This window comes from Hemitrygon akajei, chromosome 6 (genome assembly GCF_048418815.1).
Source record: "Hemitrygon akajei chromosome 6, sHemAka1.3, whole genome shotgun sequence".
In the NCBI taxonomy this organism is placed as follows: Eukaryota; Metazoa; Chordata; class Chondrichthyes; order Myliobatiformes; family Dasyatidae; genus Hemitrygon; species Hemitrygon akajei.
The window spans coordinates 5,298,996-5,317,659 of record NC_133129.1 but is presented as its reverse complement, the minus strand read 5'-3'; the positions used below and the strand labels follow the sequence as shown (position 1 = coordinate 5,317,659).

Sequence of the window (18,664 nt, the reverse complement as noted above, 5' to 3'; positions counted from 1 at the left end):
TATACAGTCAAATGCATAATTTGCGTCAACAGCCAGCACAGTCTGAAGGTGTGCTGGGGGCAGCCCACAATCAGGAAAGCTCACCAACACCCCTGCTTTTCCGAGGAGCTGGAGTGTGCACATCTGTACCCATGTCATTCTTCAGGTGAGCAGCAGAGGGCATCCTAACAAGCTGCAGCTCTGTTTGGAATGGAAACTGCACTGCGGTAGACGGGAAGGCTCTACACCAGGTAGTCAAAAACGTCCAGCGCATCACTGGCACCAGCCTATCCACCATTACGGACAATTACACAGAAAGGTTCTGGAAAAGGGTCAGTAACATTATGAAGGATCCCACCCACCCTGCTCATCGACTAATTGTCCCTCTTCCATCAGGGAGGAGGATATGTTGCATCCACCAGACTCAAAAGCAGTTACTTCCCCAAGCAGTAAGGTTGATCAACACCTCCACCCACTAACTCATCCCTCCACACCCCCAACCACCACTACTTTATCATTTCCAGTCAGTCACCTTATGTACAGACACTCCTGTGCCTGGTGTCACTTTATCGACATACACTCAATCTGAGTATATAAGCGATCTTGTGTATTTATATTTATTGTGTTTTCTGTGCTGCATCAGATCCGCAGTAACAATTATTTTGTTCTCCTTTACCTTTGTGAACTGGAAATGTCATTAAATAATCCTGTGTGTTGAAGTTTGGTCACACTTCTGCACCAACGTAACATACCCACAGCTTTCTATCTTTACTAACATGGTCCATATTCCTCCATTCCTCCACATCCTTGTTCCTACCTAAGAGCCTCTTAGATACCTCTATTGTATCTGCCTCCACCATCACCTCGGGCAGTGCATTCCGGGCACCCACCACTCTCTGCATAAATAAACTATTGCCCCTCACATCTCCTTTGAACTTGTCCCCTCCCACTTTAAATGCATGCCCTCTAGTATTAGACATTTCAAACCCTGTGAAAGAAACTCCAGCCTTTGCCTCTATTGAGTGACCCATCAGCCTCCACTGCTCCAGGGAAAGCAAACGGTAGTTCCATACATACAGTATTGTGCCTGAGATTAATTTTTTAAATCCAGTTTTATTTGAATTTAAGTTCCTTAGCTGCTGTGGTTGGACTTGAAATCTCACCTTTCTGAGCTAACTACACTCAATGGCCAGGTACACCTGTACACCTGCTCGTTAATGCGAATATCTAACCAGCCAATCGGGTGGCTGCATCTCAATGCATAAAAGCATGCAGACGTGGTCAAGAGGTTCAGTTGCTGATCAGACCAAACATCAGAATGGGGAAGAGGTGACTTTGGCCATGGAATGATTGTTGGTGCCAGATGGGGTGGTTTGAGTATCTCAGAAACTGCTGATTTCCTGGGATTTTCACACACAACAACCTCTAGAGTTTACAGAGAATGGAGTGAAAAATCAAAAAACATCCATTGAGTGGCAGTTCTGTGGGCAAAGACCTCTTGTTAATGAGAGAGGTCAGACTGGTTCAAGCTGATGGGAAGGTGACAGTAACTCAAATAACTATGTGTTACAACAGTGGTGTGCAGAAGAGCATCTCTGAACACACAACACGTTGAACCTTGAAGTGGATGAGCTACAGCAGCTGAAGACCATGAACATACACTCCATGGCCACTTTATTAGGCACAGGAAGTATCTAATAAAGTGGCTACTGAGTGTAGAACAGTGAAGCACAAGAACAGGTCTTTTAGCCTATGATGTGCATAACCATTTAAATGCATCCTTTCTGCCTACACAGGTCCGTATCCCTACATTCTCTGCATCTTCATGGGTCTGTCCATTGTCTTTTCTTTCTAAGGTTACAGAGGAAGCGAAGGCTGCTGATAATTTCAGCTCCTGATGAGGAAGAATGGATGTTCCAGCAGCAGATGTCAGCTGTCACTGGCCAGGACTGCCATTTGGGTAAGTTATTTAGACAGCTGTTTACACCTCAGGACCTGTAGCACATACCCTGATGATCCTGGGCCACTTCATTTCATGATCGGCACACAGGCAGGCCCCTCAACTCTCATCTCTCTCAGGCAGTATCACAGGTGTGAGAGGCAGAGACTTTTAGACCATAGGACCAGAACATATAGGACAGAATTAAGCCATTCAGCCTATCAATTCTGCTCCACCATTTCTTCATGGCTGATTTATTATCCCTCTCAACCCCAATCTCCTGTGTCATAACCTTTGATGGCCTGACTAATGAATAATCTATCAATCTCTGCTTTAAATATACTCAATCACTTGGCCTCCACATCCCTCTGTGGCAATGATTCACCACTGAAGAAATTCCTCTTCATTTCTGTTCTAAAGGGGTGTCCCTCTGGTCCTAGACTCCCCCACTATCGGAAACTTCCTCTTCTGATCCACACTCTCTCGGTCTTTCAATATTTGATAGCTTTCAATGAGATGGCCCATGCTCCCCCCCCCCCCCCCCCCAACCATCATCCTTCTAAACCCCAGTGAGGTTTTCCCAGAATGGGAAAAGAATTCCAGAATTTCCCCACTAAGTTCGCAGTCCTGAATTTCCTATCCTAATTTTCCTTCCTAGCCGCTCCCTTCCTGGCACAGCCCTACATTCCCTCTGCTCTTACAACTTTGATCTTTTCCTTCATTTTAATGACCGTACAAATGATACCTACAGTTGCTAAGGCAAGTTCAGGGATGGGAGAACAAGCCTGACTTCATCCAAGCTGTGTCCAGATTAGGGGATTTAGCCCGAAACATCGACTGTCTATTTCCTCCCACAGATTCAAGAGTCAAGAGTGGTTAATGTCATTTCCAGTACACAAGTGTAAAGGGGAACAAAATAGTTGTTACTCCAGATTTGATGCAACACAAAACACACAATAAAGTAAAGAACACAATAATAATAAATACATAAGATAGCTTATATACATAGATTGATTGTATGTCCATGAAGTGACGCTAGGCACAGGAGTGTCTGTACATAAGGTGACTGACAGGAAATGATAAAGTAGTGGTGGTTGGGGGTGTGGAGGGGTGGGTTAGTGGGTGGAGGTGTTGATTAACATTACTGCTTGGGGAAGGTAACTGTCTTTGAGTCTGGTGGTCCTGGCGTGGATAGTACGTACGTAGCCTCCTCCCTGATGAGAGCTGGACAAGAGATGCTGCCCAACCTGCTGTTCCACCAGCATTTGCAGTCTCTTGGGTCACATCCAGAGGGTAGAGTGCCACCAAAGTAGGCATCACGTCACCCAAGACCACTGAGAAACTTCACAAGTCGTCCCAGCATTGTTAGTGTGTTCCATCACAAAGACAGAAGTTCAAATTTAATTATCATTCAACCATATTATTGTGTGCAGTTTTGGTCACCGAATTACAGGAAGGATATTAATAAGGTTGAAAGAGTGCAGAGAAGGTTTACAAGGATGTTGCCGGGACTTGAGAAACTGAGTTACAGAGAAAGGTTGAATAGGTTAGGACTTTATTCCCTGGAGCGTAGAAGAATGAGGGGAGACTTGATAGAGGTGCATAAAATTATGATGGGTATAGATAGAGTGAATGCAAGCTGACTTTTTCCACTGAGGCTAGGTGAGAAAAAAACCAGAGGACATGGGTTAAGGGTGAAGGGGGAAAAGTTTAAAGGGAACATTGGGGGGGGGGCTTCTTCACACAGAGTGGTGGGAGTGTGGAATGAGCTGCCAGATGAAGTGGTAAATGCAGGCTCACTTTTAACATTTAAGAAAAACTTGGACAGGTACATGGATGAGAGGTGTATGGAGGGATATGGTCCAGGTGCAGGTCAGTGGAACTAGGCAGAAAAATGGTTCAGCACAGCCAAGAAGGGCCAAAAGGCCTGTTTCTGTGCTGTAATGTTCTATGGTTCTATGGTTCATTCAGCTAAAGGAAACAACATCCTTCCAGGGCCAAAGTGCAAAACACCGTACACAGTTACACACAGCATACAGCACACACAAAAACTGCAGTAACAACTGATAAGTCACACAGCCTCAGTGCAGTGAGAAGCAGTCAGTGTTTTGGGTCTGTGCAGAACAAAGGGATAACACAAATTTCCAAACCCATGAACACTACCTCGCTTTTTGCTCTTTTCTGCACTGTTCTTTTTCATATATATTTCTTGTTGTAACATTGGGTGGCAGGCATGGTAGCATAGTGGTTAGCACAACGCTTTACAGGTGACCCGGGTTCCATTCCCACCACCGGCTGTGAGGAGTTCTCCCCTTGCCTACATGGGTGTCCTCCAGATGCTCCGGTTTCCTCCCACAGTCCAATGATGTGATGGTTGGTGGGTTAATTGGTCCATAAGACCACAAGATATAGGAGCAGAAGTAGGCCAATTCAGCCCATCGAGTCTGCTTCACCATTCAATCATGGGCTGATCCAATTCTTCCAGTCATCCCCACTCCTCTGCTTACACCCATACCCTTTGATGCCCTGGCTAATCAGCAACTATCTATCTCTGCCTTAAAGACACCCAATGACTTGGCCACAGCTGCTCATGGCAACAAATTCCACAGATTTGCCATCTTCTGATAAAGTAATTTCTCTGCATCTCAGTTCTAAAAGGACGTCCTTCAATCCTGAAGTTGTGCCCTCTTGTCCTAGAATCCCCTATCATGGGAAATAATTTTGCCATATCTAATCTGTTCAGGCCTTTTGACATTCAGAATGTTTCTATGAGAATCCCCCCTCATTCTCCTGAACGCCAGGGAATACAGCCCAAGAGCTGCCAGATGTTCCTCATATGGTAACCCTTTCATTCCTGGAATCATTCTCGTGAATCTTCTCTGAACCTTCTCCAATGTCAGTATATCCTTTCTAAAATAAGGAGCCAAAAACTACACACAATACTCCCAGTACGGTCTCACAAGTGCCTATAGAGCCTCACCTCACATCCCAGCTGTTATATTCTATACCTCTAGAAATGAATGGCAACATTGCATTCACCTTCTCCACAACTGACTCAACCTGCAGGTTAACCTTAGGGTATCTTGCACAAGGACTCCCAAGTATTGTAAATTGGTCATTGAAAATTGTCCCATGGTTAGGCTAGGGTTAAATCGGGGGACTGCTGAGTGGCGTGGCCTATTCTGCACTTTGTCTCAATGAATAAACAAATAGATAAAGAGAGCCAGACTCATAGATGCACTACAGCAGAAACAGGCCCTTCAGTCCATCCAGTCTGTGCTGAACTGTTATTCTGCCTAGTCCCATCAACCTACAGCTAGACCATAGCCCTCCATACCCCTCCCATCCATGTACTTAACCAAATTTCTCAATTGAACCCGCATCCACTACATCCACTCTCAGCTCGTTCCATTCCCCCCTCAGATTCCTCTTAAATACTCACCTGCCACCTTTAACTCATCACCTTTAGTTCTAGTATCACCCAACCTCAGTGGAAAAAGCCTGCTTGCATCTACCCTATCTATATCCCTCATAATTTTAGTCAAATCTTCCCTCATTCTCCTTCGCTCCAGGAAATAAAGTCTACCCTATTCAACCTTCCCTAAAACACAGATCCCCAAGTCCCGGCAACATCGTTGTAAATTCCTATCAGTCATATTGACATCTTTCCTGTAGGTGACCAGACCTGTACAATACTCCAAGGTAGACCTCACCAGTATCTTATACAACCACAACATAACATCACAACGCCTAACTCAGTAACTCGCCAATTTATGAAGGCCTCTGGGCCAAAAGCCGTCTTGTACCACCCGCATGCTACCTGTGATGCCACTTCCAAGGAATTATGGATCTGTAGTCCCAGATCCCTGTTCTATCGCATCCCCCACTGTTCGCTGCATAAAAAAGAGTGGTGTATAAACAGAACAGGGAAAGTGTTGGAAAACCTCAGCAGGGAAGACAACATCTGCGGAAAGATTGCAACCGTGTTAAACCATTTATCCTATCACAGACATTCCCTTTGCTCTATTTATCCCTCCCCGTTTCCAAAAAATTACCATCTCTTTCCCAGTCCTGATGAAGGATTGCGGACCTGAAAACGTTGGCTGTTTCTCTCTCTCTCTCTTCCCCCCCCCCTCTCTCTTTCTCTCTCTCTCTCTCTCTCTCTCTCTCTCTCTCTCTCTCTCTCTCTCTCTCTCTCTCTCTCTCTCTCTCCACAGATACTGAGTGTTTCCAGCATTTTCTGCCTTTGTTTTAGACTTGCATCTTCTGTAGCTATTATTTTCATGTATCATGTATTGAAATATCTGTATTTGATTAGGGATTCGCCATTTTGCTCTGTTGAAGTTGACGGGAACAGGGGAAGATACCTCAGGAATGCTGGAGCTGTTTCCTCCCAATGGTAAGAATGATGTTTGATGGGTTGTGTTATCATTGCACTATCCGCGGCTGGACTGACGGACAATTTTCCGTGGCATTGCTTTGGGACTGGGTTGTTGAATCTATCTGGATTGTCTGAGGTCTGTCTAAAGCAGGGGTTCCCAACCTGGGGTCCACTGTTAACGTAGGGGTCCATGGCATAAAAAAAGATTGGGAAGCCCTGTGTTTGTGTACATGTGTTGGAGATGAAAGATTAGCTTTATCTGTCACATGTTCATGAAACATACAGTGAAATGCATTGTTTGTGGCAATGACCAATGCTGTTCGAATTTACACTGGGGTGAGAAGCCTGCAAGTGTCGTCACTTCTCACTCAACCCCATACACCTGCCTTCTCGCCATATCCTTTGATGTCCTGACTGACCAGGAAATGATCAACTTCCGTCTTAAATATACACACGCACTTGGCCTCCATAGGAGTCTTTGTCAGAGCATTCTACAGATTCACTACTCTCCAGTTAAAAAAAAATTCCTCTTTACCTCTGTTCTAAAAGGTCACCCCTCAATTTTTGAGGCTGTGCCCTTCAGTTCTGGATACCCCCACCATAGGAAACATCCTCTCCATATCCACCCTATCTAGTCCTTTCAACTTTTGGTTTCAACGAGATCCTCACATGTTCTTCTGTATTCACTGGAATTTAGGTCCAAAGTTGCCAAACGCTCCTCATATGTTAACCCCTTCATTCCCGGAATCATCCTCATGAACCTTCTCTGGACTATCTCCAAGGACAACACATCCTTTCTGAGATATGATGCCCAAAACTGTTGACAATACTCCAAGTGTGGTCTGCTAGTGTCTTATAAAGCCTCAGCATCATCTCCTTGCTTTTATATTCTATTCCCCTTGAAATGAATGCCAGTATTGCATTTGCCTTCTTTAGCACAGACTTAACGTGTGAATTAAACTTCTGGGAGTCCTGCACAAAGACTCCTAGGTCCCTCTGCACCTCTGATATTTGAACTTACTACTCATTTAGATTTATAGTCCACACTGTTGTTCCTTTTATCAAAATGCATTGTCATACACTTCCCAACACTGTATTCCATCTGCCACTTTTTTGCCCATTCTTCCAATTTGTTTAAGTCCTGCACCAACCCCATTGCTTCCTCAGCACTACCTATCCCTCCAGCTAACTTCATATCATCTGCAAACTTTGCCACAAGGTAACAGTCCCAATACTGACCCCTGAGGAACAGCATTAATCACCAGCAGCCAACCAGAAAAGGCCCCTTTTATTCCACTCACTGCCTCCTGCCTGTCAGCCATTCCTCTATCCATGTCAGTATCTTTCCTGTAACACCATAGGATTTTATCTTGTTAAGCAGCTTCATGTGAGGCACCTTATCGAACGCCTTCTGAAAATCCAAGTAACTGACATCCACTCCCTGTCCTTGGTCCATCCTGCTTGTTATTTCCTTGAAGAACTCTTAACAGATTTGTCAGGCAAGATTTCCCTTTACAGAAACCATGCAGAATTTGACTTAATTTATCATTAGTTCCAAGTACTTTGAAAGCTCATCCTTAATAATGGACTCCAACACTTTCCCAACCACTGAGGTTAGGCTAACTGGCCTATAATTTCCTATCTTTTGTCTTCCTCCCTTCTTAAAGAGTGGAATGACATTTGCAATCTTGCAGTCCTCTGGGACCATGCCAGAATCAAGTGATTCTTGAAAGATCATGACCAATGCATCCGTTATCTCTTCGGCAACCTCTCTCAGGACTCTGGGATGTAGTCCATCTGGTCCAGGTGACTTATCCACCTTCAGACCCTTGAATTTGCCTAGCAATTTTTCCTTTGTAATTGCAGTGGCACTCACTCCTGCTCCCTGACACTCACAGCCCTCTGGCACACTGCTAGTGTCATCTACAGTGAAGACAGATGCAAAGTACCCATTATGTTTATCTGCCATTTCTTTGTCCCCCATTACTACCTCACCAGCAACATTCTCCAGTGGTCCAATGTCAACTTTCATCTCCCTTTTACTGTTTATATAACTGAAAAAACTTTTCGTATCCTGCTTTATATTATTGGCTAGTTTTCCCTCATATTTCTATCTTTTCTCTTCTTCAGCCTTTTGTTGGATTTTAAAAGTTTCCCAATCATCCAATTTCCCACTCACTTTTGCTACCTTATATGGCCTTTCCTTGGCATTTATACAGTCCTTAATTTCCCTTGTCAGCCACGGTTGCCAACCCCTGCTATTTGAGAACAACTACTTCTGTGGGACATATGTGCCTTGTGAACTATTCCCAGAAACTTCAGTCATCTCTGCTCTGCCATCATCCTCACCAGTATCCTCCTCCAATCCACCTGGACAAGCTCCTCTCTCATGCCTCTGTAATTCCCTTTATTCCATTGTGATACTGATACATGTGACATATGCTTCTCCCTCTCAAGTTGCAGTATGAATTCAGAATCAGAATCAGGTTTATTATCACCGGCATGTGTCGTGAAATTTGATAACTTAGCAGCAGCAGTTCAATGCAATACATAATCTAGAAGAAGAAGAAAAAAGAAAGAAATCAATCAAATACAGTATACGTATAATGAATAGATTAAAAATCGTGCAAAATCAGAAATAATATATATTAAGGTAGTGAGGTAGTGTTCAAGGGATCAATGTCCATTTAGGAATCGGATGGCAAAGGGGAAGAAGCTGTTCCTGAATTGCTGAGTGTGTGCCTTCAGGCTTCTGTACCTCCTACCTGATGGTAACAGTGAGAAAAGGGCATGCCCTGGGTGCTGGAGGTCCTTAATAATGGACACTGCCTTTCTGAGACACTGCTCCCTGAACATGTCCTGGGTACTTTGTAGGCTACTACCCAAGATGGAGCTGACTAAGTTTACAACCTGTGGTAAACTACATATACCTGTCTGGACATGCCCGTCTGCTGACTGCTCCTGTGGCTCCTCCCACAGACCCCGGTATAAAGGCGATTGGGGCACTGCTCCTCCCTCAGTCTTTGAGATGTTGTGCTCCCTTTTGCTGTTATTAAAAGCCTATTGTTCACTTCCAGTCTCCGAGAGTTATTGATGGTGCATCACAACCCTATGCAGCTTCTTTTGGTCCTCTGTAGTGGCACCCTTCCCCCATACCAGACAGTGATGTAGCCTGTCAGAATGCTCTCCACAGTACATCTATAGAAGTGATAATATTATGATCACTGCCTCCTAAGGGTTCCTTTACGTTAAGCTCCCTAATAATATCTGGCTTACTACACAACACCCAATCTAAGATGGTCTTTCCCTGAGTAGGCTCATGCACAAGTTGCTCTAAAAAGCCATCTCGTAGGCATTCTGCAAGTTCCCTCTCTTGTGATCCGACACCAACTTGATTTTTCCAATCCCCTTGCACATTGAAGTCTCCCATTACAATTGTGTCAGTACCATTATTATGTGCCTTTTCCAGCTCCCTTTGCAATCTCATCTTGGCTACTATTTGGAGACCTCTTTATGATTCTTATAATGGTTTTTTCACCCTTGCAGATTCTTAACTCCACCCACAAATTCAGCATTCTCTGACCCTACATCATCTCTTTCCAAAGATGTAATTCCATTTCTCACCAACAGAGCCACATCACTGCCCATGCCTTCCTGCCTGTCCTTTGATGCTAAGCTCCCAATAATGGCCTTCTTTCAACCATGACTCAGTAATGTCCACAATGTCTTACTGATTGCGCCACGGGTTCATCCATCTTATTTCAAATGCTATGCACGTTTAAATACAGCACCTGCAGCCCTGCAGCCTAACAAGCCCAAGGTCATTGAGCTGCAACTCCAGTTTCCTAACACGATCTCTAGGGAGCTGAATCTCGATGTACGTATTGCAGATGTGGCCATCGAGGAGGCTGGGAGTCTCCCGGAAATCCCACATCTGACACCCAGAGCAGAACACTGGCTCTGTAGACATATCCCCTATTCTCTCAAGATTTAAATAAGAAATAAGTAATGAACATACTTACTTACCTCCTCACTGATGATCAACACTGGTGCACCTCGGGGTGTGTGCTTAGCCCACTGCTCTACTCTCTATATACCCACGACTGTGTGGCTAGACATAGCTCAAATACCATCTATAAATTTGCTGATGATACAACCATCATTGGTAGAATCTCAGGTGGTGACGAGAGGGCATACAGGAGTGAGATATGCCAACTAATGGAGTGGTGCCGCAGCAACAACCTGGCACTCAATGTCAGTAAGACGAAAGAGCTGATTCTGGACTTCAGGAAGGATAAGATGAAGGAACTCACACCAATCCTCATAGAGGGATCAAAAGTGGAGAGAGTGAACAGTTTAAAGTTTCTGGGCGTAAAGATCTCTGAGGATCTGACCTGGTTCCAACACATCGATGCAGTTATAGTTTCTTAAACTTCACTAGTGTATCTGCCTCCACCACTGACTCAGGCAGTGCATTCCACACACCAACCACTCTCTGAGTGAAAAACCTTCCTCTAATATCCCCCTTGAACTTCCCTCCCCTTACCTTAAAGCCATGTCCTCTTGTACTGAGCAGTGTTGCCCTGGGGAAGAGGCACTGGCTGTTCACTCTGTCTATTCCTCTTAATATCTTGTACACCTCTATCATGTCTCCTCTTATCCTCCTTCTCTCCAAAGAGTAAAGCCCTAGCTCCCTTAATCTCTGATCATAATCCATACTCTCTAAACCAGGCAGCATCCTGGTAAATCTCCTCTGTACCCTTTCCAATGCTTCCACATCCTTCCTATACTGAGGCGACCAGAACTGGACACAGTACTCCAAGTGTGGCCTAACTAGAGTTTTATACAGCTGCATCATTACATCGCGTCTCTTAAACTCTATCCCTCGACTTATGAAAGCTAACACCCCATAAGCTTTCTTAACTACCCTATCTACCTGTGGGGCAACTTTCAGGGATCTGTGGAGATGTACCCCCAGATCCCTCTGCTCCTCCACACTACCAAGTATCCTGCCATTTACTTTGTACTCTGCCTTGGAGTTTGTCCTTCCAAAGTGTACCACCTCACACTTATCCGGGTTGAACTCCATCTGCCACTTCTCAGCCCACTTCTGCATCCTATCAATGTCTCTCTGCAATCATCGACAATCCTCTACACTATCTACAACACCACCAACCTTTGTGTCGTCTGCAAACTTGCCAACCCACCCTTCTACCCCCACATCCAGGTCGTTAATAAAAATCACAAAAAGTAGAGGTCCCAGAACAGATCCTTGTGGGACACCACTAGTCACAACCCTCCAATCTGAATGTACTCCCTCCACCACGACCCTCTGCCTTCTGCAGGCAAGCCAATTCTGAATCCACCTGGCCAAACTTACCTGGATCCCATGCCTTCTGACTTTCTGAATAAGCCTACCATGTGGAACCTTGTCAAATGCCTTACTAAAATCCACGTAGATCACATCCACTGCACTACCCTCATCTATATGCCTGGTCACCTCCTCAAAGAACTCTATCAGGCTTGTTAGACACAATCTGCCCTTCACAAAGCCATGCTGACTGTCCCTGATCAGACCATGATTCTCTAAATGCCCATAGATCCTATCTCTAAGAATCTTTTCCAACAGCTTTCCCACCACAGACGTAAGGCTCACTGGTCTATAATTACCTGGACTATCCCTACTACTTTTTTTGAACAAGGGGACAACATTCGCCTCCCTCCAGTCCTCCGGTACCATTCCTGTGGACAACGAGGACATAAAGATCCTAGCCAGAGGTTCAGCAATCTCTTCCCTTGCCTCGTGGAACAGCCTGGGGAATATTCCGTCAGGAATATTACATTATAAAGAAGACAAGACAGCAACTATACTTCATTAGGAGTTTGAAGAGATTTGGTATGTCAACAAATATATTCAAAAACTTCTATAGATGTACCGTGGAGAGCATTCTGACAGGCTTCATCACTGTCTGGTATGGGGGGGCTACTGCAAAGAATTGAAAATTTAGTTGTACTAGCCTACAAAGTACCCAGCATATCTTCAGGGAGTGGTGTCTCAGAAAGGCAGCGTCCATTATTAAGGACCCCCAGCACCCAGGGCATGCCCTTTTCTCAATGTTACCATCAGGTAGGAGGTACAGAAGCCTGAAGGCACACACTCAGCGATTCGGGAACAGCTTCTTCCCCTCTGACATCTGATTCCTAAATGAACATTGAACCGTTAGACACTACCTCACTTTTTTAATATAATTTCTGCTTTTTGCACCATTTTTAATCTATTCAATATATGTATACTGTAATTGATTTAGTTATTTATTACTATTATTTTATTTTGTTTTTTTTAAATTCTGTATTATGTATTGCATTGAACTGCTGCTGCTAAATTAACAAATTTCATGTCACATGCCAGTGATAATAAACCTGATTCTGATTCTTAAGTATGTTGGTCAGTATACAGAATGAGCTGCCAGAGGAAGTGATTGAGGCTGGTATGTTAACAATATTTAACAGTTACTTGGAAGGGTTCATGGACAGTTAGGAAATGTATGGAGGGAATTGAAAATCCTACAAAGTGTCATGAATACAGCCCAGTCCATCATGGGGAAAGCCCTCTCCACTATTGAGCTTATCTACATGAAATGCTGTCTCAGCAAAGCAGCCTCATCCTCAGGGTCCCCCTCTCTTCTCAAGGCTCACTGATGAAGGAGGTATAGGGCCTCAGGACTCACATAATCAGTTTTGGGAACAGTTATTACCCCTCAACCATCAAGCACCTGAACCAGAGAGGATGACTCATTCACCCCAGCACTGAACTGTTCCCACAACCTATAGACTCACTTTCAAGAGCTCTTCATTTCATGTACTTACATCATTTATCTATTTATTTATTTATTTATTTATCTATTTATTTATTTATTTATTTATTTATTATTATTTGGTTTCCTTTCATTTTGCATAGTTTGCTGACTTTTGCACATTGTTTTTCTGTCCATTTTGTCGTGTGTGGTTTTTCATGTTCTACTGTGTTTTTTGTACTTACTGTGAATGCCCACAAGAAAATGAATCATATATCAGGGTTGTATATGGGGACATATATGTATCCTGCCCAGCATTGAAAAGCCTGTTTCCATACTGTGAGAGTTTGTGTTTAATGTTAAACTCTTTAATGTATTTAACACAGGGAGATCCCAAGTGGAAAAGGAGAAACTTTCCTCGCTGGTGGTAAATGGCCTGCGTGAACACTTCCAGGTCAGTGAGGAGCACTTTATGATGCTGCTAATCAGCAAAGATGGCACCATACTCTCCTGGTACCTGTCTCCTGTATGGTCGCTGGCGACTATTTATGAGCTGGTGGACTCGATGCAGCTCAGACAGGAGGAGGTGCAGATCCAGGAGTCGTTGGGTATCAATTGCCAGGACCACACTACTGAGGCCTGAGGCCCTCTTCGACATCCACAGCAACTGAGGTTAACGGACGAGATTCTGATCACAGTCTTGAAGCAACCTGTTACAAGCTCTGTTTAATTACATCAGGAAACATGCATTGGACACTTCACCAACGTTCATCTGCACTTTGTACTTCTTAGGACGATGCCTGTGTTGTTGTAACCAGTATAATGTACTAAACTCTTCATGTTAAATGTTTTTCTGTTTTAAAGATGCAAGCCACAAAACCCAATCCTACAGTTGAAAGGGTCTTGCATCTCTCACTAGACTGTATGACACAGGAGCAGAGTTGGCTGTTCGGAGTCTGCTCCACCATTACATCATGGCTGATTTATTATCCCTCTCAACCCCATAACTTTTGATGCTCTTTCTAATTAAATATCTACAAATATTTGTTTTAAATATACCAAATGTCTTGGTCTCCAGCTGTTTGCGCCAATGAATTCCACAAATTCACCACTCGCCGGCTGAAAAAAATTTCTCCTCATCTACATTCTAGAGCAGGGATTCCCAACCTTTTTATGCCATGGACCTATACCATTAAGCAAGGGGTCCGTGGACCCCAGGATGGGAAACCCTGCCTTAGAAGGATGATCCACCAGCTTTGGAGAGAATGTACATTACATTGCAAATTTGCCAGAATCATACAGGGTTTTAAAAGATTAAATCTCGATTCCTTTCAATTATTGAGGAATTTAATTCAAGACGTTAACAACAGCAGCAACTCACTGTTACCGATAAACTTCTCAGATATCTTGGAAAAATGAGTCTTGAAATCTGAAATTGCTTCTTTAATGAAACCAGGAAACAAGAGGTGCCGGGAATCTCAAACTCGATTCCAAGTGTGATTGAAAATTTCTGGATTCTGAAAAGAGGTTTTTGTTGGGTGGCCTTGTCTAGCGAGAGGGAGGTAAGATAAACAAATGAGCTGAGATACAGTGGGGTGACAGACTCAAATGGCTGAATCCAAGACACAGGATATCCACTAATCCTATCTTTTAATGGGGTGGGGGGCAGGGAATGCAGAATTTAGGAAAGTTTGGGAAAGCTGCAATCATCACTAACATCAGGGAAATACAGAGCAAGAGAAGCTTGTTGGCCAGAAGCAGCTGCCTCTCACATCTCCTGTTTTCACCCATGTCTAGTCTGAGAGCACAGCCTCAGCATGGAGGAATGTCCCTTTAGAACAAGGGTTTCCAACCTGGGGTCCACAGACCCTCTCCCATGGTCACTAAACACAGTAACAAACACAAAGCATTGAAGAAACTCAGTAAGTCAGGCAGCAGCTATGGTGGGGAATAAACAGTTAACATTTTGGGCCAAGACCCTTCATCAGGACGAGGAAGGAAGGGAAATAAACAGGTTAAGAAGGTGTGGGGAGAGGAAGGATTACAAGGTGGCAAATATTAGATGAGGGGAAGGTGGGCGAGTAACCCGCTGAGTTCCTCCAGCACACTTTTGTGCACGTTGCTCAAGATTTCCAGCACCTGCAGCATTTCGAGCTTTTCAGTAAACGTTAGCACCCAATTAAACTCTGCGGTGGTGTGGTGAACTACATATACCTGTCTGGACACGCCCCCTGCTGACTGCTCCTGTGGCTCCTCCCACAGACCCCGGTATAAAGGCGATTGAGGCCGATATATCGCCTCACGTCTCAGTGAGTTATTGATGGTGCATCAGGTGGATTGCTGCCTGGTGGCTCACGGCTGATCATGTAAATCCCTTATTTGGTTATAATATCTGAAGAGGTAATTTAAGGAATTAGTGAAAGAGTACAAGTTAACACAGGGGAAAAGACGGACTGCACGGCAAGTTGTGTTGATCTGGAGTACATTAAAGAGGAAGATCAGCTTTATTTGTGCATTGAAACATACAGAGAAATGTGTTATTTGTGTCAGTGACCATCAGAGTTCGAGGATGTGCTGGTGTCAGCCCATAAGTGCCGCCATGCTCCTAGCACCCACATAGCATGCTCACAACTTACTAACACTAACCTGTTCGTCTTTGTAATGTGGGCATAACTGGAGCACCCAGAGGAAACCCATGGAGTCACGGAGACGTACAAACTCCTTACTCTCAACGGTGGGAATTGAACCTGGGTTGCTGGCACTGTAAAGCATTACGTTAACTGCTTCTCTACTGTACATCAGCCTTTGGAAAAGAATTAGACAAATATCTGCAAGGGAAGCTTTCTTAATAGGCCGTAGAAGGAAGAGACATTATTGGTCAGCACTTTCAAAGTGCTGGGCTGAATGACTGGAGTCAACATGTGATATTTAGCAGACACACACACATGAAACGCTGAAAGAACTTAGCAGGTCAGGCAGCATCTGGGGAGCAGACTAACCAGTCAATAACAAAATTTCAAGAGGTCAAACAAACGTGACCTGTACCAGACTACTGGCAGCACACATTATTGCATCATTATTGACTTCCAAAGAACCTTGGATCACAAAACCATTAGCATCCAACAACTCATAAGAAAGAGGGCAGAAGCCGGAATAAGCGGAACGAGAAGCTGAGAGGGAAGGTGGATGGGTTGAAATTTAGACATTGCTTAAGATAACCAATAAGGTAGCCCCTATCACGTAATGGGTGCCACAATAGCTTAGCAGTTAGTGTGATGCTATTATAGTTTGGCACATTAAGAGTTCAGAGTTCAATTCCAATGCCATCTGTAAGGAGTCTGTACATCCTTCCTGTGGAATGCCTGTGTTTACTCTTCCCACAGTCCAAAGGCTCAAAGCGCCTATTCTGTACTGTATCTCTAATTAATGCGATACCCAACGCTGAATCTAGGAATTTTCCAGAAAAATGTGAAGACAACTGAAACCACTAGAAAACTCACTGAACAATTACAGGTATATGGGTGATTATATAAACATACAAATGAGCAAAAGAAAGTTAAACTCCAAGAAAAACAACAATTAGTTCAATCCGCAGTTCTCTCTCTCTCCTGTGCTACTGTGAATTCCTGCAAGACAATGAATCTCAAGGTAGTATATGGTGACATACAGAGTCACAGAACAGAAACAGGCTTTTCAGCCCATCTAGTCCATGCCAAACTGTTAATCTGCCTGGTCCCATTGACCTTCACCTGGATCATAGCCCTCCATACCCCTCCCATCCATATACCTATCCAAATTTCTCTTAAATGATGAAACCAAACCCACATCCAGCACCTCGGGCAGCTCGCTCCACACTCTCTCCATCCTCTGAGTGAAGAAGTTCCCCCTTAAACATTTCACCTTTCACCCTTAACCCATGACATCTAGTTTGTGTCTCACCCAACCTCAGTGGAAAAAGCCTTACATTTATCCTATCTATACCCCTCATAATTTTGTATACCTCTATCAAATCCCTTCTTAATCTTCTGTGCTCTACAGAAACCCTGGCAACATCCTTGTTATATACATGCTTTGATAATAAATTTACTTTGAACTTTGATGAAGGGTCTGGGCCCAAAACATCGACTTCTTATTCCCCTTGATAGATGCTGCCTGACTTGCTAAGTTCCTCCAGCATTTTGTGTGTGTTGATCTGGATTTCCAGCATCTGCAGAATGTCTTGTGTTTACATATCAGGCATAGAGGTTTTTGGCCATAATGTGGTTCAATTTCATACAGAAGCCACCTTCTTGGGCAGTTTCAAATGTATTAGGCTGAAGTGCCAGTTGAGCTGGGAAGTGGGTAAGATTCATTGGCCATCTGTTAAAGGTGCAGTTTTTAACATTAAACAAAGGTACGGTGCAATGAGTTGTCTTACCATATTGAATGTATGTTATTTATACTGGATTTTGTTACAGATTTGTTAAGTATGAAAAAAAGTTATGTCCTGAAGAAAGATCATGGCCTGAAACATCAACCGTTTGTTCATTTCTATAGATGCTATCTGACCTGATGAGTTTCTCCAGGATTTTTTGCTTGTTGCTTTGGATTTCCAGCATTTGCAGACTTCCTTGTAGCTATGATTTATTCTGCATTGTAATATACACCTACAATGTTATTTTCTTCTATTCGCCTGGATTGTAATATGATTAAATTTACAATCATATTTATAATGATTAACATGTCAATCATTCACACATCACCCACAGGGCTGTGCTGATGCTTGCTGGCTGCTGTGGGGACCAGTAGGGTAACTGGTGGGTTTCGCTCTGATAATGTACAAGCAAGTTATTGTCAGAAATTCTGACTGGTATACAGCATGGAAATAGGCCTTTTGGTCAGACTGAACCATGCCGAGGTACAGGAGCCTCAGGACCCACATCACCAGGTTCAGGAACAGTTATTACCTCTCAGCCATCAGGCTCTTGAACCAAGGGGATAACTTCACTCACTCCAACACTGAATTGATTTTATGACATACAGACTCACTTTCAAGGACTCTACAATTCATGTTCTCAATAATTTATTATTGTTTTGTTCCTTTTTTCATTTTTATATCTCTATAATCTGTTGTTCTTTTGCAAATTGGTTGTTCGTCTGTCTTGTGTGTGGTTTTTCATTGATTCCTTTGTGTTTCCTTGTATTAATTGTGAGTGCTCACAGGGAAATGAATCTCAGGGTTATATGTAGTGACATATGTACTTTGGTAATAAATTTACTTGGAAGATGCCCATCCAAATTAGTCCCATTTCCTAACGTTTAGCCCATAATGTCCTAATGTCCTAAACCTTTTCTATGCATTGCCCCTGTCTGTCTTCTAAATGTGTACAAGATAATTTGGCATAGACCTTTTCCTCAGGATGGAAATGGCTAATGCAAGGGGGCAGAATAAGAAGGTTGGCAGAGGGGTACAAGCTGGCAGGTGATCTGTGAGACCAGGTGAGGAGGTGGGTGGTGGAAAGAGGATGAAGTGAGAAGCCGGGAGGTAACAGGTGGAAGAGATAAAGGGCTGAAGAAGGAGTACGATAGGAA

At 43.7% G+C, this 18,664-nt stretch overlaps 1 protein-coding gene across 1 annotated transcript in view; it reads left to right on the top strand.

Annotated features, from left to right (window-relative positions):
• The window catches only part of LOC140728826 (coiled-coil domain-containing protein 80-like), a 42,776-nt gene extending 24,978 nt beyond the window's left edge, over window positions 1–17,798 (top strand). The window contains exons 5-7 of the mRNA XM_073047799.1: window positions 1,836–1,939; window positions 6,237–6,317; window positions 13,480–17,798. Of these exons, the coding sequence (XP_072903900.1) occupies window positions 1,836–1,939; window positions 6,237–6,317; window positions 13,480–13,736 (442 nt within the window). The 3' untranslated portion in view covers window positions 13,737–17,798. The remainder of the gene's footprint in view (window positions 1–1,835; window positions 1,940–6,236; window positions 6,318–13,479) is intronic.
• Window positions 17,799–18,664: the final 866 nt, after the last annotated feature.